Below are 26717 nucleotides of genomic sequence, written 5' to 3'. Positions count from 1 at the left end.
GTGTATATATATATATATATGTGTATACATATATATATATATATATGTATGTATATATACATATACACATATATATGTATGTGTGTGTATGTATATATATACATACATATATATATATATATATATATATATATATATATATATATATATATATATATATATATATATGGTTGCCGATACGATACAGGGACGATATACATTTTTAGAACGATACGATCTGGAACGATTCATTGAGTTGAAATCGATTCAGTAAGTTTTAAGCAAACAAAAAAATCAACCGGTGTGATTGTGAAATAAATACTGGATACTGCAGGTGAAGTTTCCTATATTCATGTTATTTCTTGTAAGGGAACTGGGTATACATAAAGTCAACAACAATTTATGGCCAAATGCATTCACATCTTATTTAAATAAAGTGCAACCAACAGGTTGAATTAACAAGAATAAACCTTTTCTGCTCACATTTTCAACATGCAAGCAATTTTCAATAAAAGTACAGAAACCAACACTTTAACAGTAGATTTACCTGCTACCTCTGCTTTTGTTTTTCACCATAAAAATATTACAATATAAATATGAAAAATAAAGTGCAATCAACATCTCTTCAGGTTGAATTAGCAGGAAATTTACCTGAGAAAGTAAATGCAACCAAATCATTCCAGTTTAAAAGAGCAGTGGTTTGACTTGCTCCTACTCTCATTTTTAATAAACAAGAAACATCATAAAGACATAACAGAGCTGACAACAGACAGGTGGAACCGGACTTAAAAGCATTAATGGGAACTCTCCAAAACAATGTAAATGAGTTACGAAGTGATCTCAACAATCTCTATGAATAGATCATCAATTGTTTACAAAAATATGTCACAGATCTCCAAGAACAGATTATCAGAGACAGAAAAGAGTCTTGTGATGAAATGATGGAATTTAGAAAGTTCAGAGAAGAAATGACGATTCTCAGTGAAGACAACACAGCATTAAAAAGGGAGGTGGAGAAGCTGAAAGAGGAGAGTGCAATATTGCGCCAACAGTCGAATGACAAGCAGGAAGACAACACCCACTGGGACAACAGCAGTGTTGTGGAGAACATTAAAATGGAGATAGCAGCAGTGCGCCAACAGTTGCAACTAAATAACACTGATTTGAAGAAGTTCAGGGAGGAGATGGCTGCATGCGCGTGGGGGAACAAGCTTTTTTTTTGCCATACCAGAAAATAATGAAGCACTTGGCTTCACTGTAACTATGGTGGGAGACAAAGAACGAACGGTGTGTTGTTTCCTTTAATGTTAAATTAAATTATACTATTTATAGTCACAGTGGAGAGTGTGTGTGGGGGGGAGGGAGCGTAACAGAAAATAATTGACAAGCACTGCTCTAAGGGAAGAAGATCTTTACTCAGACATTCATAGGGCAACACAAAAGATGGCTGAACAGGAATGTATAGAACTGAAAATCTTCAGCAGCATAGATCACAATAGTCCGGAATTAGAATTAGATAAGGATATAGATCCCTATACAATTTTTTTCTTTCATACCAGGAATAACTGTTTTTAATATACAGACGAACAATACTACATTAAAATCGACAACAAACTGTCGATTATTCATTTCAAAAACAAAATTTTGTATGCAAACTACAATAACGTGAAGCATTTTTTTGGAACGATTCAACAAACCCTTCAAAGTTATCGCTATCTGAAAAACATGGATAGATGCTAAAAAGGGTTGGATTTTGAACTGGAAAGATATGAACTAAACTATATCAACAGAGCCAACAAGAATGGAGGGTGAGTGGCTCTGTATGTGATGAAGAACTTAAACTACAAAGTGGTAAAAAATATGTCATTAGCGATTGAGAATATCTTAGAATGTATCACCATTGAAATGTCATGGAAAAGGCAAAAACATACTGATCAGTTGTACATATAGATCACCTAAGTCAAACATTGATACGTTTGAGAAGTGAAATAAGGCAACTTTTACTGAAATCAGTGAAAAATTACGTTTTTATGTTTAGATTTCAATTGACCTCTTGAACCCAAACAAAGAAAAGTCCATAGATGACTTTAAAGATGCAATGTATAGCCTGAGTTAATTTCCTAAAATCACAAGGCCAAGCAGAATCTCAGGACACAGCGCCACACTTATTAATAATATTTTTACTAATGATTTTAATAATAATACCACAAGTGGTCTGCTAATATCCGACATCGGCGATCATCTGCCAGTTTTTATAATCTATGACGGAAACTATAAGAGGAACATTGATGACAAAAAGACATTTCGAAGAATATGCACTGAACAAAGTATGAAAGCTTTCAAAAATTAGCTAAGAGATCAAAGTTGGGGCACTATTGTACAGTGAAAATGATGTAGATGTTTATGGTATTTTTTTTTAATACTGTCATTATGCTTTATGACAAACATTGTCCATTGAAACAATTAGGAAGAAGCAAAAGAAAAATAATCAACCATGGATGACAAAAGGACAGAAAAATGCTTGCAACAAGAAGAATACATTTTTATAAAATATTTATAACACAAAGATCTAAAGGAGGCAGAAAACAAGTACAAAGCATATAAGAACATGCTAACTAGCATACTACGAACACATAGGAAAGAATATTACAGTCAATGATTGGACCGGAACAAAAACAATATGAGAGCAACATGGGGCATCCTAAATAGCATTATTAAAAATGGTGCTAAAAAGGATTATCCTAAATACTTCTCAGATGGAAATTAATAAAAAGACAATATGAAAAAAGTAGTTGAAAGCTTCAATAAATACTTTGTGAACATTGGAATACATCTGGAGGAAAAGATTCCAGATCCCGAGTGAATTGAGAAATTAAACGACACTATAAGAAATCCCAAATCGATGTTTCTCGAAGGTGTAATCAATATTGTGAAAAAATGTCAATCCAATACCTCAACTGATTGTACCGAATTGATATGGAAACGAGAAGACATTTTATTGAAGCGATTTCAGAATCTTTAACATAAATCAGCAACCTATTGTCACGTGAGGGTCGCATCTTTATGCGGGATCGTTCTTCCGGATGCAACACGGACACTCCGGACGAAAACGTGAAGGTAGGATATGATTTATTAATCATAAATAATACACCGTACCAAAAAGACAGAAACAAACAAAAGAAAAGTGCGCCGAACGTACGGGAAGTTAAGGCAACAACTTAGGTCAGGAATCGAGAACATGAATAAACCAACTTAACAATAGCATACCGCAAACAAGGAAGCCAGACCGAGTGTGGCGAGCAACGTGAATAAATAGCTCTCTGATTAGTGCTCAACAGCAGGTGAACGTGCCGAACACTAATCAGAAGCAGGTGAAACCAATTAGTACCCATGGTGACCAAAACAAACCCCCAAAGTGCACAAAACAACTAAGGAAGTCCAAAACTAACAGAACATAACTGAACAAAACATGATCCGACCACGGATCATGACACCTATCATTTCAAACAGGCAAATTCCCAGACAAAATGAAAATAACAAAAGTCATACCAATTTATAAGACTGGAAACAAATACCAGTTTACAAACTACATACCTGTGTCTCTACTTCCACGACTTTCAAAAATTATTGAAAAACTGTTTAATAACAGATTGGAGAAATTCATTAATAAAAATGAAACACTCACAGACAACTAACACGGAAGGATACAGAGCCAACAGTTCAACATCAATGGCATTAAACAAAATAATGGAAGAGATCGCCAATGCAATAGATAGTAAACAGTGTGCTGCTGCAGTGTTAATGGATTTAACAAAAGCTTTTGACACAATCAATCATAATATCTTCATAAACAAATAAGAAAAGTATGGCATCAGAGGTTTGGTCTTGAACTGGATAAGAAGCTACTTAACCAACAGGAAAGCAATACAAGAAGATAGGAGAAAAAACGTCTACAGAGCTAAAAATATCTTGTGGCGTACCTCAGGGATTAATACTAGGACCAAAATTGTTTAATCTTTATACAAACGGCATTTGTTAAAGTTACTTAGGACTTAAAAGTTAGTATTATTTGCAGATGATACAACTGTGGTTTATTAAGGAGAGAACACACAGAAGCTAATACAAATAATAACAGAAGAAATTAACAAATTAAAAAGATGGTTTGACAAAAACAGACAATCTTTGAATCTCAGTAAAACTAAAATAATACTATTTGGTAACAGTAGAAAGGAAAGTCAAACACAAATACAGATAGACGGAGTAGACATTGAAAGGGTAAAAGAAAACACATTTGTGGGTGTAATAATAGATGATAAAATGAACTGGAAACCTCATGTAAAAATTATACAACATACAGTAAATAGCAAGAAACACATAAATAAAGAATAAAGCAAAATATGTTCTGGACCAAAAATCACTCCATATTCTCTACTGCTCGCTAGTGTTACCATACCAGAGTTATTGTGTAGAAATATGGGGAAACAACTACAAATGTGCGCTTCATTCATTAACCGTGTTACAAAAAACAATAGTTAGAATAATTCATAATGTTGGATATAGAGAACATGCAAACCATTTATTTATTGAATCACAAATATTGAAATTCAATGATTTGGTGCATTTGCAAGCTGCTAAAATTATGTACAAAACAAACTATAACCTGCTACCCAAGAATGTAAAAAATATTCTCAACTAAAGAGGAGAAATATAACCTTAGAGGAAAATCTAATTTAAAACATTTGTATGCATGTATAACACTTAAAACCTTTAGTATATCAGTATGGGAAATTTAATTATGGAATGGATTAAGCAAGAAAATCAAACAATGTACTAATATGATGCATGTTTAGGAAACTGTTCAAACTGCAAGTGTTCACAAAGTATGAAGAACAATTATCATAAATATCTTGAACCTTAAAAAAAAAGAGAGATGATTATTTATGTTTTTAATATTGATTTACTTACTTACGGTATATTTATTTATATATCAATTATTTATTTAGCTGGGATAGGCTCCAGCCACCTCTGCGACCCAGAGAAGGACAAGTGGTAGAAAATGGATGGATGGATTTATTTACTCACTGTTCTGTTACAGAGAACAAAGAAATGGGATAAAATTGCTATGATATGAAAAGGGGTAGGGTTAAATAAGCTCTGCTTCTTCCTACTTCTGTTCGGATATGTTGTAATGAAACAACTGAAAATATGTGATGCATTACATTGTAGTTGTATTGGATGCATGTTCGAAGTTAAATGAACTGAATTGAACAAGTTTCAGCGACTTAAGGACCAAATGGCCGAGGGTAGAATCAGAATCAGAAATACTTTATTAATCCCCGAGGGGAAATTCAGAATGTAATGAACAAAGTTGGAAATGTAAGTAAAGGGTGATCACTTTTTCACTGACAAATAACTTTTTTTAAACTTTTTCAATAATACTAATATACTACCGGTATGTTCATTACACGGTTCTCAACGGGGGAGGAAGTTGCTATGTCGCCGTTGTTTGATCCGCTGTCACTTCCGTTTTGTCCGTCGCATCCTTTGTGGTTTAAAGTTAAGTTGTGGCTTTATATTATTGTTTTGTGTCCTTTTTATTTGTTGCTGCTTTTACAATCGTGGCGTTGCTGGAAATTTTTGTGTTGTAATTAATGATATTGTCTTGTGGAGTTTGCGTTTCTCGATCACCGTACATACCCGCCGTTTTTGTTTTGATGACGCCGCAGACGGACAAACAGACATGAATAACTTTTAAAGTCTATTCAAAAGTGCTAAACTTCAGACAAAGTCTGCCGTTCTTTAATACAATATTTTTCTTTTTCTAGTATTGATAATAATACAATATATTGCCTTTCAAAACGATCTCTGATCGATACCCATCTTCCAGAAGGCAAACTTGCCAAGCATAGATCGATTTACTTGAAATTTAGGAATACAAATTGATCTATCGATTTGTTGATCACTCGTTACATCCCTAAATATAACCCAAATAATAATGTGCTAAACTTCCCACTTCACACATCTCGGAGTCCTCACCTCCAACTCTTTCAGGCGGTCCATAAGCTCGCTGCTGTTGTCCTCCAAGTAAGACTCCACGTCCGCCTCCTCGCCCTCCTCGTCCGAGCAAAAGTCCTCGTCACACATTCTCTGCTCTGTCTCGTCAGACATCGTTTTCATCTGGAACACAGTGCATGTAAATGAGAGCAGAACTCATATGAAAAGGATGAGGACAACAAAGACGGTCATGTGACAGCAATAGAAATCAAGTGAAAGCTAACACTTTGGTTATCTAAGAAAACCCAAACAAAGGCTGACTTTGGCCTGTTTCAGATCAAACAGCGTGACGTTGTTATCATCGTGATCCTCTGACAACACTCATTCTCACACTAATTTTAGGGTGTCTGCGCACAAGCAAAATGTTATGCTTTTTTATCGCCTCTGCAACACAGCCTGACTAATAATTCAGCTTAGTCTGACACGCTCACTGGACTCTGTGTTTTGAGCAAACTGCCACATATCCCTCAACACAAAAGTCCTCAGGGCGACACAACCACCAGACTGACTGACCGGCTGGTTGGCATCAGACAGACTAGAGGAAGTAGGAGAGTCCACGTGTGCACAGATCCAACGTCACACCTTAAGGAGTCATTAGAACGGATGATGAGAGTCTGATGCTGTGGCTGAAGGCCAATCAGGGAGCGGCACAGTTTCTAGTCGGGTTAAACCTGACTTGGACAGCTGGCACACAAAACAAGAGCTCTGAATAATAAAAAACTGCCAAAAGTAAGTCACACGGTCTCTCTCTTGGTTGGACCGCCTGTAACTGTTTGTATATGCTAATGCAATGTCACTACTAGCTTTGACTAAATATCCTGCAGGCTGTCAAGTTATTTGTCTTTATAAGGATACATTTCTTTATGGATGTTCTAAAGTCCTCTGTTCACAAAGTGTTGGATTTAACTCAACTTTCCACAGCTAACAAGTGATTGTCTCTCGACATTTTTAAAAATGAAATGAATACATCATTAATTAGATATATTATTAGATACAGTGGAACCTCCATTTGTGAACCCCTCATTGTGCAAACTTTTTGATTTACGAACCACAGGACGAATACAAATATGCTTTATTGTTAGAATCTTGTCTCTGTGTACAAATGTTTCTTCCACCCATTTTGTGCCCAGCAGCACATCCATTGCAGGCAGCTGAATCTGCTGTTAGCTACTGTGCTACAATGTGTGCTTTTCAAGTGTTTTATTTAGCCTTTTTAAAGCATTTTTCTAGTTTTGCTAGCTCAATATGAGTCCAAAGAAAGCAATGGACAAGCTATGAAACATTCAGGAAGTATCCACCGCGTTGCTCCCCCTACGCTGCCCTGTTATTCTGCTGCATGCAAAGAAGATTAAGCGAACAGGTAAAGTGGATTTTATTTATCTTTTGCTAATCATTGTAGCGACCTGGCTGTTGAAGTTAGGGAGTTTTGTGATTTCAAACTGTGAGTGCACCACAGGGCTAGTGACAGTGTGTTTGTGTGGCAGCAGGGTGGCTGCAAAGGAAGGACAGTTCAGCGAGTTGTTGTTATTTTGGCTCTTTTCCTAAATAGAAAGTTGATCCATCACCCTTTTTATTCAATATTTGTTTGACATATAGTACTGTATAGTGTTTTATATTGCTTTTAAATTGTACAAACGTTTACTAAAATATGGACTTTTGTCGAGGCTGGAAACCTTTATTCATGTTTACATTGTTTCTTGTAGAGAAATATGCTTCAATATGAAAATTTTCTATTTACAAACCCTGTTCAAGAACCAATCGAGGTTCCACTGGATCACATTAACTTGCTTTGTTGCTTAAAATGCAAAGCTAAGATGTGGATGTTTGTTCAAATATTAGCGCAAGAGTAATGTCAGAAAAGTTCCAGGACTCGGGTCACCAAAGACATTTCAAATGGAGTCTAACACACTTATCTAGCCTTGTCTGCCAGGAATTTGTGCACTCCTCAAAGGATTTGTTCAGGATCCTTCCACAAAGCCGTTGTCGTTTGCGCATTGTAGAAAGCAAACCCTGCAGGATCTCTTTGTAGATGGAATTAATAATATTCTTCTTCTGTGGCAAGAACTCTCAGTGTCAATGGCACTCAATGCAATGAATATCAACAGTCCTGAAATGTTTCTGACACGCCTCATTTATTGAACTATATGGGTTTGGTTTTACCATCTTTAATGTACAAATTGTCTGAAAGTGGCCATGCACACCCTTGAAGTTTTATTTTAGCTGAAATTACCACTGCTGGTTACAACCACTTAGTCGGGAGGCTAAAAAAATGTATTCATATACAAATCGCTATTGTTAGTTATTCTGATTCTAAAATCAATTCATGGTTGTCAATTATTTTTATTTTTTTTAAGAACTCGAAAATCGTGTTGAACGATGAATTGATTTATAAATTAAAATTGTCAACCGAAAAATTGGAATCGAGTCGAATCCTGACTTGTAAGATTGCCTACAGAGTAAACCTCATTTTGCCTCAATTCCACACAATTGATATTACTGAACAATCACTTTGTCAATATATTGTTCATTATCCCCATCCCTAGTCACAACATATATTAATGATTAGAATTGTTGGTCACAGTCTTCTATAAATTGTATAGCTGTGTCATTTTCCCTGCTGCACTCTTAAACAACAGTGAATCCTGGTATTGCCACTTACAATGTATCCAGGCCATTGTGGAAGAAAAAGATGCATTGATGGAAGAACATGATCAATTGAGTGTATTCTAGTAGTCATTCGACTTAATTTGGAGCACATTCTTGGACCTAGATGTGAGTAAATGAAACAAGCTCGGTCAATCTTCGACTAGGGCTGCAACTAACAACTAATTTGATAATCGATTAATCTGTCGATTATTCCTTAGATTCATCGATTAATAATCGGATAAAAGAGACAAACTACATTTCTATCCTTTCCAGTATTTTATTGGAAAAAAACAGCATACTGGCACCATATTATTTCAACTTGCCAAATAAAACAAGGAAAATGTTGCAAAAATGTTTAGTTTTTTTTATAAAGTGCAACATTGTCATGCACAATAGCAATAATTTTGCTTGGGGGAATTTCAAACCTGGCTACTACCTATTCCAACCAATGTTGGATGCTGAATGTCTTTCCTCTAGTGGCATGGTCGTAAGGCAGATTGACTACATGTTCCATTCGTCTCCAATGCATGTATTGCCAAGGTAGGCTTCCGTGGCTACACTTGTCTACACGTCAATAGTGAGAGCAATTTTGCAGCACCTTCATAACGTTTAGTTACACTAAAGCGTCACTCAAATCTAAATAGATTTATATGAAATATAGTATTTATATGTGTTATATGTGTTTTATGTTGCACGATTGCACCAAGAAAAATTCCTAGTTTGTGAACCCGTTTTCAAACAATGGCAATAAAAAAAAATATTCTGACTATTCTGATATAGCTTTATCGGCTCGGCTACATTGATCCATTATGAAACGAACTTGAGATATTTCTGTCCGTTACGTTTATTTCGAAATTGGTAACCGTGCGTTTTCTCTCTCAAAACAGAGTTAAATGTGCCGGAGACACATTATCAGCCCCGCGTTGCAACAAAGGGATAACGTTAACGTTACTCACAAAAAAGCTGAACTCATGAATGCCTGTTGCCACTCAAAAAAACACAGAAAATGTACTCTCCAAGAAGTTCCTAACACTCTGAAAGTTAATACACAACAGTTGCTGCTTCGCTTCCTTAAAAAATCTCCTCGTCGTCACGTGAGCTGCACATGACACATCATTGGCTGGCTTACTGCCACCTCATGAGACGTAGCCTCAGCGCCCCCCTGGCGCTGTTTTGTACTGTTTTTGTACTTTGATTATTGTTTCTCAGCTGTTTGTAAACGTTGCAGTTTATAAATAAAGGTTTATTTAAAAAAATAAAAATAAAAATAAAATAATAAAAAAATGTAGCCTCAGCGCATGCGCATAGCATAGATCCAATGAATCGATGACTAAATTAATCCCCAACTATTTTTATAATCAATTTTAATCGATTTAATCGATTAGTTGTTGCAGCCCTAATCTGGACTCATCCGACTACATGACTGTTTTCATCACTCCATAGTCCAATCTTCAAGCTCTAATCTCTGTGCTTTTGAGCACATTGAATACTCTTCCCCCACTCTTGTCAGTTTTATTTACAGTGGCAATGCAGTCACTTTCTGGTGCAAGCCGTGAGGGCTACTGTTCATGATTATATCAATATATTTCACTAGGCTTCACGACTATCCTTCCACGTCATTTAAATTAATGTTTGGTTACGAAACATACATTAAAAGCCAGAGTTCATTGCAAAGCATCTCAGTAGCTTCGACAATACATTCACATCCCGAGGTAGCGATTCCTATAAAATCTAAAAAAATAAAAGGCAGCCTTTACCGCATAGGTGTCAAACTCAAAGCCTGCTATCAATTGATATGGCCTGCGAAAGCCTGTAAATAATATGAGTCAATAATATGCAATATATTTTCTTACTAAATGTGTATGTTCTATTTTCACACATTAAATTGCATGTACTGCATTAAATACACTTTGATATTATCTAATATTGCAACAAATATTATATTACCATATGTGTATTCCAAACATTTTTTTAAATAAATACCGGTAAATAAAAATATGGATGGCTGGATGGATGATAGATGATAGATGATTTAAAAGCGAGGTATCCATTAAAATTGAACACTGTAAAAATGACAATGATTGTTGAGTTGATTAAAAACTGGCAGCTCAGTTGGAAGAACTTTACCGTGAAAAAATAAAAACTGTGGTGCCGATTCTCCATTTACAGGAATACACTGTAACACCAACCGTTGATTTTACGGTAAAAAACTGGCAGCTCAGGTGCCAAAATTTTACCGTAAGAAACAGTGGTACATTTTTTCATTTTACAGGAGTGTGCTGTAAAAACCACCAGAATTTTTTTTTTTTTTAAATCAACATTCTTTATTCTTTTTTTTACAGTGTATGTGGAAAAAAAACATAAAATGCATTGGCAATGATATTGTCTAATGAGGCAAATCCTTACACAATAATCTTCATATATTATCCTCTGGTAGAAGCGGCCCTTTGAGGGCAGCCATAACTGCGATGTGGCCCTCATTTAAAACAAGTTTGGCACGCCTTTTCTACCTACTGACACTGACAGTAGCACATTCTTACACTCTTACAGTGATAATACGACACATGGATCTTTTAATAGCAGGTGCATCGCTGGTAATATTATTGAGCATGCCTGAAATATCAGCACTACATTTTATAGCAACACTTCAGCTTTCTCTAGAAACCACACATATGAACCTAATGGTGTCACGAGATGGAATAGTCTTTGTCATTAATAATTACATCATGGTCTTGTAAAAAAATAGCAAAGCATTACATGGAAGAGTTTACCTCCAGTAGAGGTGACATATGTGTAGCGTATATGCGTACGTGCAAGATCATTCATTTGACTGCCATAAATGGTCTGCAGGACCAAATCTGTGTTTAATAATTCCGAACACATGCACTGTTAATGCTGTTTAAAAAGTATGTTAAGCATGTTAGAGATCACTTGCTATCCCGGCCATACATGCAAGCACAAAGTTTTCTGAAGAGGCGTCCAACAGTTCCATTGTGCCACCGGAGCTGTTTGCAGAGTGTTTACAGGAAGATTATTGAAGACTGCTGGTAACCCCCACTGGCAGACCTGAGTGCTAACGACAGTGTCAGTTTCTCATCGAGCACAGTCCTACTATAGAAGAGATACAACGTGTGTCGGATCCATTCTCAAGCAAAGAAGACATTAGCTATTATTTCACCCTGGTTAACAGAACCCTACTTAGAGTTTAGAGAAGCGTTTCCCTACACGGACACATAATGAAGCTCACAAGGTTAACATAAAAATTATAGCATGCACAAAAGACAACAAAAGGGATGCTAAATAAATGTTGAACTTTGCTACCGCAGCTGCTGTGGTTTGCTTTCATGAGCAAACAACACATGATAAGCTTCAGACAAAACTACAAATTGTTTTAAAATAGTCACACATCACACAGAGATAATCTGCATCCAGATTATTGTTACGGCTTTAGCAGATGTCATTAACAAGCGGATAAATAGCAGATAATTTAACAGGACTAGTTGATGGGTGGTTGATCTACCAGCTGATTGTCTTCAAACAGATATTTTTCTCTATGTCAGTGGTTCTTAACCTTTTTTCACCAAGTACCACATCAGAAAACACTTGGCTCTCCAAGTATCACCATAGTGACCAACACTGTAATACAGTAGCGTAGTAGGTCCAAGTATTCCTTATTTAACAAGTATATTATTGGCCACTTTAACATTATACACAATCCACAAACATCACCAACAATGATACCCCATATACAGTACATATTTACAGACTTCTCTGGCAAATTACGAAATGCCGCCCACAAATTGAGAATAACTTTTCTATATAATAATACGCTAATAATAGACCGGATTCATGCAGCAGGTCTTAATAAATCATGTTTTTAAGTGATCTATATGTCTGACATCACTGTGCTTACTGAACACTGTTCATCTGACTAGTGTGAAAACTCCATACCACACTAAAGAACGACACACTTCAGAGCAGATTGAAAGAGTTGGGCTGGGCAAGGACATGATTGCTCATGTAATGCTAAGAACTACAGTAGATACGTCAGCAATCAATGCAATCTTTCCTCCCATGAACAATAATCCTCAAAGGCAAACCCTATAGAATGCTTTCTTATGCACGCAATAAAATCTACAGGATTGTTCTTCCCCACTAGTTATTAGGGATGTGCCGATCCAGCTGCCACCGATCAGTATCAGCCGATTTTCATGAAAAAGAGTGTGATCGCCATTGCACATGAATGATTTTTAATGTCGATCACAAACGCAGATTCCCTCTGGCTAAAACTGTCATGACCTGCCTCCACAGGTCAGACTTTATGTGTACTTTTCCTGTGTCTTTTGAGTTTAGTTAGTCTCAGTGCTCCTTCCTCATTTTTTCCACTCCCTGTGCCCTTCTCCTGCCCTGTCAGTCAGTATGACGCACTGATTGAGTACACCTGCCTCTGGTTAGTGATCAGAACACTTACCTGCCGCTGATAATCAGAGGACTTCATATGCCAGCCTCGCTTCCCAGTTGGTGCCGGATCATTGCAAAACGGTTTATGTTGCACGTGTGTCGTATATGGATTTGTTATGCCTTGCTGTTCCTTGGGATTATGCTTCACGTGCACTTCCTTGCTGCACTCTATTTACGTTTGCTACAGTGAAAAATTATTCCTGCCAACACGCCGTCTCCTGTTTCCACATCTTGGGGTCACAACTACCGTGACAATGCGCAAAAACTATTCATTCTTAGTCCCCTGGATGACAAGCAGCTAGCACCTATTTGTGTCTCTATACACTCCACCCCATTGCGGGGAAAAAAAACCTGCATTTCTTTGTATCTCAAGGAGGACAAGGCTAAACGTATTACACAGAGTAAGCCAGGGGCAGGCATTTTAATAGCTAAGCTAATCACTACACTGGTTAGAAACAACAGAAAAAATAAGTGCTTAATAAAGCTTAAGAAGTGTAAATGGAAGCACGTTAGGAAGTAAGCAGATATTAACAGAAAATTAACAAGTAGATTAATAAGAGTTAGAGAGAGGATAATATAACAACTGTTGTTGTTATATTGTGTCAGCATTGTCACAGTCAGTACACAACATGTATATAAGAGGAGGGCGGATCGATCCATAAATTGGTGGTGTCGACACCAAGGGTAGTATCAGTATATGATCGATACTAGAGTGATTAGATCAATATTTGTATTTTCTCAAAAATAATTACCGGTAGGGACCGCAATGTCCCATTGGGACAGAGGACCCTATTGTAATTGTAAGGTTTTATTATTATTATTCCGCCGCCTCTTTGAGCTGTAATTTGACCCTCTTAACATGCTTCAAAACCCACCATATTTGACACACACATTAGGACTGGCGAAAATTGCGATCTAATCAAAAAACCTAGCCCCAAAACTCAAAATTGCGCTCTAGCGCCCCCTAGGAAGAAAACACAGACAACACTGCCTGTAACTCCCACTAGGAATGTCATAGAGACATAAAACAAAAACCTCTATGTAGGTCTCACTTAGACCTAGATTTCATACACTGACATCCTTCAGCAAAAATCAACAGGAAGTTTGCAATTCCCCTTTCAAAACAAAAGTTTTGTAAAAACAGTCACTTTTGCCTCTTTGAGCTGTAATTTGACCCCCTTAAGATGCTTCAAAACTCACCAAACTGGACACACATCAGGACTGGCAAAAATTGCGATCTAATAAAAAACCTAACCCCAAAACTCAAAATTGCGCTCTAGCGCCCCCTAGGGAGAAACCCCAGACACAACTGCTCCTAGGAAGTTGTGTCTCAACTCAGACAAAACTGCCTGTAACTTCCAGTAGGAATGTCGTAGAGACATGAAACAAAAACCTTACTTAGGTCTTACTTAGACCTACATTTCATTCATTGACAACCCCCAGCAAAAATCAACAGGAAGTTTGCAATTCCCCCTTCAAAACAAAAGTTGGGTCAAAACAGTCTCCTTTTTTTAAACATTATGTCCTCTGAGCGCGTTTGTCGTGTCAAACTAGCACAGGTGAGAGATTGAACCCTTCTGATTAAAAGTTGACGTAAGAGTTTTAATTACTGCTCCGGTTTGTATTTTATGTGCCGTCAAAGTCGGTCCCATCCATCGCTGCTTGCAGCTTAAATTTTTCTTGTTTTTGTTAATGTTTACAAACTCAAAGGAACAATTCCCTAGACATAAGAGAACATCAAGGCAAAAACCAAAGGATTTAAATGAAGAGTAGATAGTAGTCTTTGCATTTGTCTACTACAGTAATCCTTCATTTATCGCTATTAATTGGTTCCAGACATGACCACAATAAATGAATTTCTGCAAAGTAGGAATGATTCATAAATGGATCATTGTCATAGCGAGAGCATAAAACACTGTTTATTATCTTCTAAATACATTTTTCAACATTATAAGGAGCCCTCCAGACATGAAATAACACCTTTTAATCACCTTTACACTCTTTAAGGCAATATAGTAAGTTTTGCAGCAAAAACCAGCACAAACGATTGGGACTGGTTTGAAGAGATTTTGAAAAAGTGGGGAGAGTAGTTATGAATCCTAATTCATTAATAACTTAAAAATTATAGTTAGACCAAATTTTTTGCAGCACAAACCAGTACAAACGTAACACAAACGAATGAGACAAGTTTGGGGAGCTTATGACATGGTTGGGCCAAGGACGGCTCTATATAAGGGACAAGAGGGGGCAGAGCCCCCTCTAATAAATGCCTTGCCCTCACATCAACATTTTTGAAGTTGGGAAAGTACATTATAATATACACAACATTAAAAAACTACAAGTTGACAACATTATTGGCAGTAGCGGAGAAATCAGCTGAAAAATGTACACGATAGACTTGTATCATCATCCCTCATCTTTGTCCCTCAGCTGTGTCAGGTTAAATAAATAAATAAATAAATGGGTTGTACTTGTATAGCGCTTTTCTACCTTCAAGGTACTCAAAGCGCTTTGACACTACTTCCACATTTACCCATTCACACACACATTCACACACTGATGGAGGGAGCTGCCATGCAAGGCGCTAACCAGCACCCATCAGGAGCAAGGGTGAAGTGTCTTGCTCAGGACACAACGGACATGACGAGGTTGGTACTAGGTGGGGATTGAACCAGCGACCCTTGGGTTGCGCACGGCCACTCTCCCACTGCGCCACGCCGTCCCTACAGGTTCCGCGAATCTGCTCACACACACCCCTCCCCCTCAGCCTTCAGTAAACCAGTGTTGACGAATGAAAACAAGACGAAAATGTTGTCAAAAACAAAATCCAATCATGTTTAATTTAATCTTGTAGAAAAGTGGGATAAGTTGGGAATATATCCAATCATAGTTATTTAATAGCGTCAAATATGACAAGGGTGGGGGTTAGCTACGAAGTAGAGCCAATCAGATGCCTTTCCTTGTCAGACAAGAAAGTTAATTTCCTCACCGGCGGAACCAAACAAAGAAGTGTGGATTTAATGTGTTCAACATTGTAATATGTGAACACAGAGGAGAAAGTGAAGAGGACACATTTTATTTTTGACGCTATATGATGCCATCAGCAGGAGAGTCACCGTGACATCTACACAACTGTAAGTTAGCTATGTGTGTTTGCTGGCTGGTTATGAATACATTAACAACTTAATAACTATAGTAGACAAAACATGTTTGCATCACAAACGTAGAACAAAAGAATGGAACAAGTTTTGGGTGATTTGGACCAGGTGTGTGTGTGTGTGTGTGTGTGTGTGTGTGTGTGTGTGTGTGTGTGTGTGTGTGTGTGTGTGTGTGTGTGTGCATAAAAACCGTAATGGCACAAACGCAAATTTTTGCAGCACAAACGATTGGGACAATTTGGAGAGATTTGGACAAGGAGGGTGGGGGGGCAACTTCACACAGGTAAGGTAGCACTGGACTGAGAGCGCCCTCACAGTGCCACAAAGGACCTTTCACTGCGCTCGACTGACTGACTCACAGCTGCTGGTGTTACAAGGAAAAGAGACGTGTTAATGCTAGCAGCATGTCAGCATCACTCGTGGCCTCACTGGTGACCTCACCGCTGTGACACCCAAGTGCCATTCTGTCTCGGACAACTGAGTGTGTCATCTTATTTAGGGGGATTGTATCCATTAACAACAAGCTCACGTCCTTGTAAAATGAAAGTATAAAAATGATAACACAAAAAAGGGGCTATGGCCGATAATGAAAGGGGGAAAAAACAATAATAGAAATCAGATAAGAGCAAGGTCAAACAGCACACAAAGCTTTGCTGATGTAAAAAAAAGCCAAATGTAAACAAAGAGCGACGAGGCGTCACGTTCACAGCATCACCTTGCAACCACTTAACAAAGCAGAGCAGATCGTGTGTTTACCTCTGAGCCAAGTGAGCATGTGCTGCTTTTGTTCGTCCTAAAATGAGTATAATGGATACCTGCACATGAAGAATGTGAGCACCCAGAATGCTGAAGTGCATTCATCCTCAGACAAACTAAGTGCAACTTGACACCAGAGCAAGACTAACATGCACCCTAAAACAGCAGCAGAGTCCTTTAAAACCCAGTTAGCCAGCAGCGACAGACCGCAAAAGTGCGGTTTAACTTTTCATGGTTGTGTGTCACCGACACAGAACGCCATTTTTTTCCAATTCATCTTGCAACATGTCTGATGACGAAAACCAGACAACACATCATTTCTTGTCATCACTGTCTCATTGTCTTGAGAAAAAAACTTAAGTGTAGTTGACAATATCAAACCAAGTGCACCACTGTCAAGGAAAAACAGACCTGCTAGGTATTAGAGATGTAACGATATGTGTGTGAATGTGAGTGTGAATGTTGTCTGTCTATCTGTGTTGGCCCTGCGATAAGGTGGCGACTTGTCCAGGGTGTACCCCGCCTTCCGCCCGAATGCAGCTGAGATAGGCTCCAACACCCCCCGCGACCCCCCCAAAAAAGGGACAAGCGGTAGCAAATGGATGGATGGATGGATATATATATATATATATATATATATATATATATATATATATATATATATATTCCTTGCGCACTAATTGACTAAAAGAGCGCACACTTGCCGCTCGCCCGACACTGCCGCGCGAGTGCGAAGATGTCACTTTATGGATGGGAAAATGCATTTTTAGACAATATGATTTGCCTGAGCGGCTAGGAGACACAGAGAGTAACAAGCGGTAGAAAATGGATTAGAAAGGACAGATTAAAAAAAACTAAAATAAAAACTTTTTTTAACTTTGGACTTCCCGCAGGCCGGATTTTGGATGCTGGCGGGACCGCGGGCCATAGTTTGGGGACCCCTGGTCTAGATCAATAAAGTTTGTCTAAGTTTTAATGGGAAAATAAGTTAATGTCTTTTCTATTCATATTAGCATTTAAGCTAGCTAGTGCTCGCTTGCTTCTCCAGTAAACGATTAGTGTCACCAGTCCGTGAGTTTATCAAAGTGTTATCAATTACGGTTTTACGATCTTTTTATTTAAAAATGGTAAGACTACCCGTGACAAGTTTTGCCTCGGTTTATCATTTTACCGTTAATCGTTACATCCCTACTAGGTATACAGGTGTTGTCCACAAACTGCTCTCTTAATTGATGCTACCCTACACTTTCATTAAATTCGGTGGAGTTCAGTTAAGTAGTAAGGTACAGCAATGCCCAATCAAATTAATCGAAAATACTACAGTTCATTTTGCCATTTGAATGCACCACACTGCTACGGTAGGTCTGGCCAAACAATCAAAGGTAATGTGGCACTTAATGCCTGTCCTCCATAGTTTTGTACATAGCAAAGCGGTTTAGCTTGTGCATAGGGATGAGTACTGAATACAGTACCTTTATAAGTACCCCCCAAAGTCTGTCTGTACTTTTAGTTACCAATTCACGTAAAATCAAATGCTGCCATATTTCGATACCTGTATTGCATGTAATGTCACATTCGGTTGCAGACGCTGCACCGGCCTAAGCCCTTAGCTGGGAAACAAGCAGTCAAGCACTCAGTGCGGACTCAGCCGGACTGCTTCTAAGTTAAGTCATAATTGCCCATGCCAATAGAGCAAAAAAAGACACTCAAAAGTAAGGCCCCACTTTTCAAAAGGTGCTTGCTGTATGCTAATTTACACTGGATTTGCCATAAACATGCTAAAGATTAGCATTAGCGATTTTAATTGCCAATTTCAACACCTCCAAATTTAGTAAAAAAAAACTACAACTAAGAAAAATGTAACAATCAAACAGCCGATGTGTAATAAGTACAATTCTTACAGTATAAGCACTTAGTAAGACTCAACAAACCGCAAGACTGGCATATTGAATTTAATGGCATAAACTACTTGCAGACTAAGGCACTCCAGACAACATTGCCTATACTAGGGGTCGGCAACCCAGAATGTTGAAAGACCCATATTGGACCAAAAATACAAAAAAAAATCTGTCTGGAGCCGCAAAAAATTAAAAGCCTTATATAAGTGTTATAAGTCTAAGTCCAAGTCTAATGAAGGCAACACATTATGCAAGTGTCTATATTAGCTATAATAGCCTACTATCAAAATGACTGTCGCAGGCTGACGCAAATCTTCTCTGCCAAAAATGTTGACGTGTAATATTTACAGTATTCTACACATTTTTACAACATTGAAAAACATTAGTGGAACAGAGGTTTCTCAGAGGATGAGATAACTTCTGGAAATAACTGGCTTGGAATGACCAAAGGCATAGATGTGTGTGTCCAAGTTAAAGGAAACGGCAGGCTGTCTTCTTCTAATGGATTTACTACAATCTTAGCAAGCTGGGTAAAGTTTGCTGTGGTCTATACCGGCACACTAACAACTATCAGAAATGCAGTCAATATTACAATTACATAATATGTCATGAGACATGCTAATATAAATTAAATACACAGAGGACATGAGTAAAGGAAATTAAATGAGCTCAAATATACCTACAAATGAGGCATAATGATGTAATATGTACATGCAGCTAGTCTAAATAGCATGTTAGCATCGAATAGCTTGCAGTTATGCAGTGACCAAATATGCCTGATTAGCACTCCAACAAGTCAATAACATCAACAAAGCTCATCTTTGTGCATTCACATACAGCATAAAAAGTTTGGTGGACAAACTGAGACAAAGAAGGAGTGGCATAAAACATGTCTTTCTGTAACAGCGTCACAACTTTTTAATTGTTCATAGGGCGGCGCTAAAGCGGCTCTAGAGCCACGGGTTGCCGACTCCCGAGTTAGCAAGTTAGCTGTACATTCAGAAGATGGACGGCTTGGATCTCCATTTGGATATCTCTGTGTGGAGTTTGCATGATCTTGCTTTGTGTTTATTTCGGGTACTCCCACATTCCAAAAACATGAAAATCATGTAATCTTGTCCAGTCTTAACTTCTGAATCTTAATTCAGTGATGGTCATTTTCAGCCTTCTTTACTCTGGCCATGTCTCAGAGCACTTAACATCTTGAACTCGTAGACACGTTGTACATGTAAACAAACTACGACTCTAAGCCGCGGGTTGCCGACCCTCAGCCTATACACACCGGCCATCTAACGTCTTGGAATTGCAACTGCATGCAAAGTCTAATACGGTTTAACATAATACTTGAAAATGAGACTCAAAAGTGAAAGAAAACACGCTTTACAACTTAACAGCACAGCTGTCACAGCTACCAATTAAAATCGGTACCGTTGAATACCGCTATCCATTTTTGGTATTAGGAATTGGTACCGTATGTGTTCTAAAGTAAAAGGTGTCCATGCCTACGCGTGTGTTAATTTAATCAGTAAACAAAGCCGTGTGAGCACACAAACAATGTTCTTGAATATAAAAAGAGTGCCAGTACGTGCCGTTGTAGAAAAGCATGGAGCTGGCGTTCGTTTTATTTATCCATTTCTTGTGTCTTTCATGTGTTGCATTATTTTCTACATGTAACTCTAGAATTATTATAAAAAGTGTTTTGAAAATTTTTCGATTTGGTTTTCAATGGACCCTTTGGAACATATTTGCAGACAACAAAGAAAACACAGCTAGGTATTCATATTTACATATTCATATGTCATAATTTCATGACCATACATTCTATCATGGATTGCCTTCTATGGGCACAATCAATAAGCGATCAATACAGAAAACAATAGTCTGATAAATGGAAGATAGAAATGGCCTTAAATACTTTCATGTAACTGCTTTGTGAAGGACATTATTTGACATGTTTTCACTCACCTGTGGTTTCACCTCTTGTTTGACCCGTGAAGAGGATTCACACTGCCATCAGGCACCCCGGTCTCCCAAAGACAAAACCAAGGAACTGAGGAAGAAAGGAAAAGACGACACTTAAGACCATTGATATTTTAGTCGCGTGACATCCTGGCATGTCCTTTATTAGGATATACTGAGGAGAGGTGAGTGAGAAGGACACCGGGAGGAGAGAAAACCCACCGCTCTCTGGAGACGGCGGCGCTCAGCAGACGCCAGCCAGGCCGAGACCACAAGCCCCCTCTCCTCTGCATCCTCCGCATCCCCCTCCAGCGCTCCTCCTCTCTCCTTTCATCTTGAGTCATTGGGAAGCGTAATGAAAGAAAGGTGGATGAATAATTCAGCGGCGTAAAAGATAAGATCTTCTTTTGTGTCCTTTTTCTGATGTTTTCACTTGTGTGTGATTTTAACCTTTTGGCCCGCTAAACTTCTTAAATAGGACGCCGTGTCTGCTGCAGCAGTTCAGCCCCATCAGCGCTGATTTCTTTAGGCGTCAAGCTAGCGCCTTAACTCCTCATTCGCAATAGCCGTCGAGTGGCGAGCGGTGCCTGATCCTTGGAGATCATGTCAAACTGAAATGGGATTAGAGGTGTGGAGCATCTGTCCACCCGGTCAGGGTCTTTATAGAGCACGGCTTCTTGCTACACCTGGTGTACTGCACAAAAAGAAGGCCCTGATATGTGGTCCGTGTCCATCACGAAGGTGATGGCACCACTGACTATGGATGGAGATAAAATATTGAGGGAGGTTTGGCGAGACTGGCAATGAGGGCAAGCCCAAGTAAAAGAACCAAAATATTAAAATAGAGTGGAATACAAAAACAGTTAAATCATTTCAGTGGCACTCTTGAGGATTTGGTGAGACCGAGTCAGGATACGTCAAACGCCATGCTTCCATTTGCCAATGTGGAGCAACCAACACGTCTTCTTAGGCAAAGTGTGTAGGCAACACATGTAAACAATGCCACACACAAAAAAAAATCTACCGCCCCCACTATGACGGGAACCGAACAAAATCGGGGGATTCGTTCCTTGAAGAAAATGTAGGCCAAAGTCGGGCGCTCCATTCGCCGTCATTGTCTGCACGCCTAAGTTTGTGATGAACATCAAAGAGCTGTGGAAATGTGGGGGAGACAGAATCGGGCTGCCGGGGCTCCCTCGGCAGTGCTTCCTGCCTGATGTTTGGCGACGTGAACCAAGACGAATCGTACACAAGCAATATTTGGAGGGGTGCGGGGGGGTGGAGCAGAGTTGGGGGAAGGGAGCTTGCCTTCCCAAAAGGTTGGATGTTGTTGCCATGTACAACTAGGGAACGATCACACAAGGAAGCTTAGATCTCTCTCTCTCACACACACATACACACACACACACACACACACACACACACACACACACACACACACACACACACACACACACACACACACACACACACACACACACACACACACACACACAAATAGACAGGAGGAAGCGCATCGTCAACTTGCAATTTTTGGTGGTATATTTTGTTTTTGTTTACACACACACTACAAAGCAACCCCTCCACTACTTGTCAGATTTACAATGTTTTGCAGCCATAACAACGTTATATTTGAGGCCACAACAGTAAGCATGTGCTCTAAGTAAGCAGCTCTAAGTGCTGCGTGCATGCAGCCATCAAAGCAAGTCCCAGCGCTGCATTACTCGGATTTATTTCAAATTGAGTCAGTGGTGAACGTGGCCATGCAGCTCCAAATGTGCAGCTCACCTTGGGGCTAATGTTCTCTGTCATCTAGTCAGCAGAGCTCTCCTCCTGGCAGCATGGAATTAAGGCAGCAACAAGAGAGAGAGACAGCAGCCTTACATTTCTCTGATGAAATGATTTCTCTCCTCCCCCTCCAGAGCTGCGGCGAGGAAGCCGGTTTCCTCTATGCCGCTGCTAGGACAGACTCATCCATGGGCAGGGGCGCCGTGTGTATGCAGAGGCTGCCATGTCTCCTATTGTTCCAGGACCAGCGAGGAAGGAGGCTTCCTAGCAGACCCTGCCTACTACAACAGCTGGGGACCAGCCCCCCCCCACAACTCCTGCCTCTGCCTCTTCTGCTAAACATTAACCCTGCAGCTGCTGGTTGAGGTCGTAAAGAGGAGAGGGGGGTTGTGTTGGTGACTGAGACCCCTCCATGAAGGGAGCACAAAGGAACAGGAGAGGGAAGGAGAGCGAGGATATCCGACGAGCACAGAAGGAGAGAAAAGCTGTGTTCTAAGAGGATTGTCTCTCTTGGTCACTTTTGTGATCAGTGTTTTAACTGTGGGAAGGTGCAGTGGAGAGGATGTGCTCCAAGAGAGTCAGCCACACTAACACTTTGCTAATTGACCTGCTTGATCCAAATGAAGAAATGGAAATCAGTGAACACTGAAACAAAAACCATCAAAATATGTCCGTCATGATGATGTTTCCAATGAGGATGTGCCAATCCCACCGAAAATCCACCGATCAGTATCGGCCGATTTTCGTGAAAAAGTATGTGATTGTCATTGCCGATAAATAACTACCGGTCGCCCACCACATCTGCGGTCCCCTCCAAGGTTTCTCATTGTAGCCCATTGGGTTGAGTTTTTTCTTGACCTGATGTGGGATCTGAGCCGAGGATGTCGTTGTGGCTTGTGCAGCCCCTTGAGACACTCGTGATTTAGAGCTATATAAATAAACTTTGATTGATTGATAAATGCCTTATAATGACAATATCAAAAGCCAATCCCCTCTTGCTAGTGTTGTAGTAATTTTCAGTCTTCTAGCTGACAAGCTAGCAGCTAATTATGTGTCTCCATTCACAGTGTGGAGATGCTCCCGTAAGTCAGTGGTTCTCAAACTTTTTTCACCAACTACCACCACAGAAAAACACTTGGCTCTCCAAGTACCACCACAACGTCCAATATTAAAACAGAGTAGCGTAGTAGGCATAAGCATTTATTAAAAACAAGACAGAGGTTTTATTTAACAAGTATATTTATTATTTGTGGCCACTGTAACATTACACACAGTTTGAACAGTAACACTGTGTTTGAATCACTGATGTGATTGTTTGGCGTGCCACTAGATGGAGCCCGCGTACCACTAGTGGTAGACATAAGTTAATATTAATCACCTCCATTACAGTAAATAAACTGCATTTCTTAATAGTTTAAGTATCGTTATCAATTATGGAGGACGAGGCTAAACATGTTACACACCGAGAGCAAGCAGAAGCAGGCATGATAATAGCAAAGCTAACCACTGAGGTAGCTTGAAACAACAGAAGAAACAAGTACCTAGTAAAGTTTAAGAAATGTAGATTGAACCAGGTTACAGCAGAAAGTAAGCAGTTATTACCAGGAACAAGTAGATTAATAAGTCGAGAGAGAGAGAGAGAGAGAGAGAGAGAGAGAGAGAGAGAGAGAGAGAGAGAGAGAGAGAGAGAGAGAGAAGAGAGAGAGAGAGAGAGAGAGGATAATATAATAGCAACTGTTGGTATGTCAGCATTGCCACAGAGGGTGGAACGATCCATTTATTGGTGGTGTCGACACCAAGGGCAATATCACAAGAGTGATTTGGTCAATATTTGTATTTTATCCAAAAAAATTTTTTTTATTTTTGTTCATGTATACAAACTGTGGAATAGTTCCCTGAACACAGGACAATTTGGAGGGCAAAAACCAAATCATCTAAATGCGTAGCAGATAGTACACTAGTTTTTGCTTTTGTTGAGTTAATGTGTGCTATTGACTTTGTGTTGCTCAAAAAAATGTATCTAATAAAAAAATAAGGAACTACTTAAAACATTGTGCTAATATTGTTAAATTGTAAATAGCACTCACAATAACATTGAAAGATTTACAGTTAATGCAAGTGATCGGTGTCGGCCGATCTCACTCATGGATAATCGATATCGGTATCGAAATCGGAATCAGCAGGATAAATCCCCGATCCCTACTTTCCATCTAACAGAAGCAAAAAGTACATGTCACACTGAAAATGTTTCCAAGAAGGTTGCAAACGACTTAAACGACTGATTAATGTTGTATTACGGCCAATGGCTTTCATTAATGATCACTCCAAGTCACACGCACACGCACACGCACACACACACACACACACACACACAGCTGATAGAAAGATACAACCTAGTAGTACAAAGAGGGGGTCCATGCAGCACAGATCAAACATGCACAAGAACTGCGAACTATATGAACGTTCTTTAGCTCAATTGGCCCTAATTAGGTAGACGTGCGTCGTGACCTGCATCGACATTACACTAAACCAGACTTCCTATAGTCTAAATCAGACACCCTCGGGCACATCACATGATCATGTCCCTTGTTTCAAGCCATCGTCATTCACACTGGACCAAAACAGTCAACCCACTTTGGCCAGCAGAGAAGCGTCCCAGATTCAATGGCTGCTTTTCAACAATGTCCACAATGATGGAGTCCATGCGGTAAGGTCAAAATATAAAAAGACGAAGGGGGAAATTGACCTGAGAAGTATGCTTAAGTCATATTAGACTAACTACAAAAAATGACCACATGTTAATTATTACTTTAAAATACTTCAATCTATCCTCACCAAAAATACATGTCTTCTTAAGGTGCACCGGACTATAAGGCGCACCTTCAATGAATGGCCTGTTTTAAAACTTTGTTCATATATAAGGCGCACCGCATTATAAGGCGCATAGAATAGACGCTACAGTAGAGGCTGGGGTTATGTTATGCATCCCGTAGTTGCGAGACCTGTTGTGGCTCAATATTGGTCCATATATAAGGCGCACCGGATTATAAGGCGCACTGTCAGCTTTTGAGAAAATTTGAGGTTTTTAGGTGCGCCTTATAGTGCGGAAAATACGGTAGTCCGTTTGCAGCTATTATTGTCGAAATAGCTGGGAAAAATATATTTTAAAAAAACAGTTGCTGAAATGTGAGGTGTGTACTCATATTTCTTGTGTACTACATATGACTCATCCTGGCTGTCTGGTCACCAGTGTGAGTTCACACAGCAGACACTAATGATGTCACTTCACAAATACTTTTCAACTACTTGGTTAGTCTGCCTAAAATGTCTCTAATTCCTAAATGGTAACAAATGCCACACTGTGGCGAAACCTCTGGAATTAGAGGTGAAAACCGACACTTTTTGCGTATTTTGAAATTATTTGTGGTGATGTATAGAGGCAAAATTATAATTTAAAAAAACGTCACCAAATTGTACAGAGACAGTCAGCTCTTATTTGTGAGTTGAAAAATTTTAAAAAGTGAAATTATAGACTTTAGATTAGGGTTCTTCCAACCTTTTTTTTTTTCTGAGAGATACTTTTACCAAATAAAAATGACCCACGAATACTATTTGTTTTATTTTCATTCGCTATTTCAACCCAAACAAAGGAAAAACGCTTGTTTTGCCAGATCATGAACGAAATGTTGGTATCCACAACTCACATTTATTATTCTAAATTGTTGTTTATTTATATACTATATTTATTTCTAGTGCGTGTTTTTATTACTTGTTGAGTTGGTTTTACAAAAATAAAGGGTTTTGTGTTTTATATGCATGGCAACAGAAAATGTGTACGTGTACTTAAATTAGGCAGCAGATCTCCAATCCAACAGTGTGGTAATTGTCTTTATACCGTCTTGTGCTTATTAGTCAATAAACATGTCTGATTTGAACAGGTATACAGTAAAAATACTGAGCATTTAAGCAAATATTCTATGACTTTCTTTGTGAGCCGCCCAACATCACCTGACAAGCT

General features: G+C 38.8%; 1 protein-coding gene across 3 annotated transcripts in view; it reads right to left on the bottom strand.

The window, feature by feature from the left end:
- Positions 1 to 26717, bottom strand: part of nckap5l (NCK-associated protein 5-like) — an 84864-nt gene that overhangs the window by 15517 nt on the left and 42630 nt on the right. For 2 of the 3 annotated variants that reach the window (XM_061982389.1, XM_061982398.1), the window contains exons 2-4: positions 21134 to 21245; positions 20918 to 21002; positions 6016 to 6156 (exon numbers count right to left, since the gene is read on the bottom strand). In XM_061982389.1, the coding sequence (XP_061838373.1) occupies positions 6016 to 6156 (141 nt within the window). In that variant the 5' untranslated portion in view covers positions 20918 to 21002; positions 21134 to 21245. Of the gene's footprint in view, positions 1 to 630; positions 691 to 6015; positions 6157 to 20917; positions 21003 to 21133; positions 21246 to 26717 lie in introns of those variants that run through there. The other variant, XM_061982406.1, reaches the window with a different exon arrangement.

Source organism: Nerophis lumbriciformis, linkage group LG01 (genome assembly GCF_033978685.3).
Source record: "Nerophis lumbriciformis linkage group LG01, RoL_Nlum_v2.1, whole genome shotgun sequence".
NCBI classification, from domain to species: domain Eukaryota; kingdom Metazoa; phylum Chordata; class Actinopteri; order Syngnathiformes; family Syngnathidae; genus Nerophis; species Nerophis lumbriciformis.
Note: the sequence above shows the minus strand (reverse complement) of the source record. Positions and strands in the feature narration are given on the sequence as shown.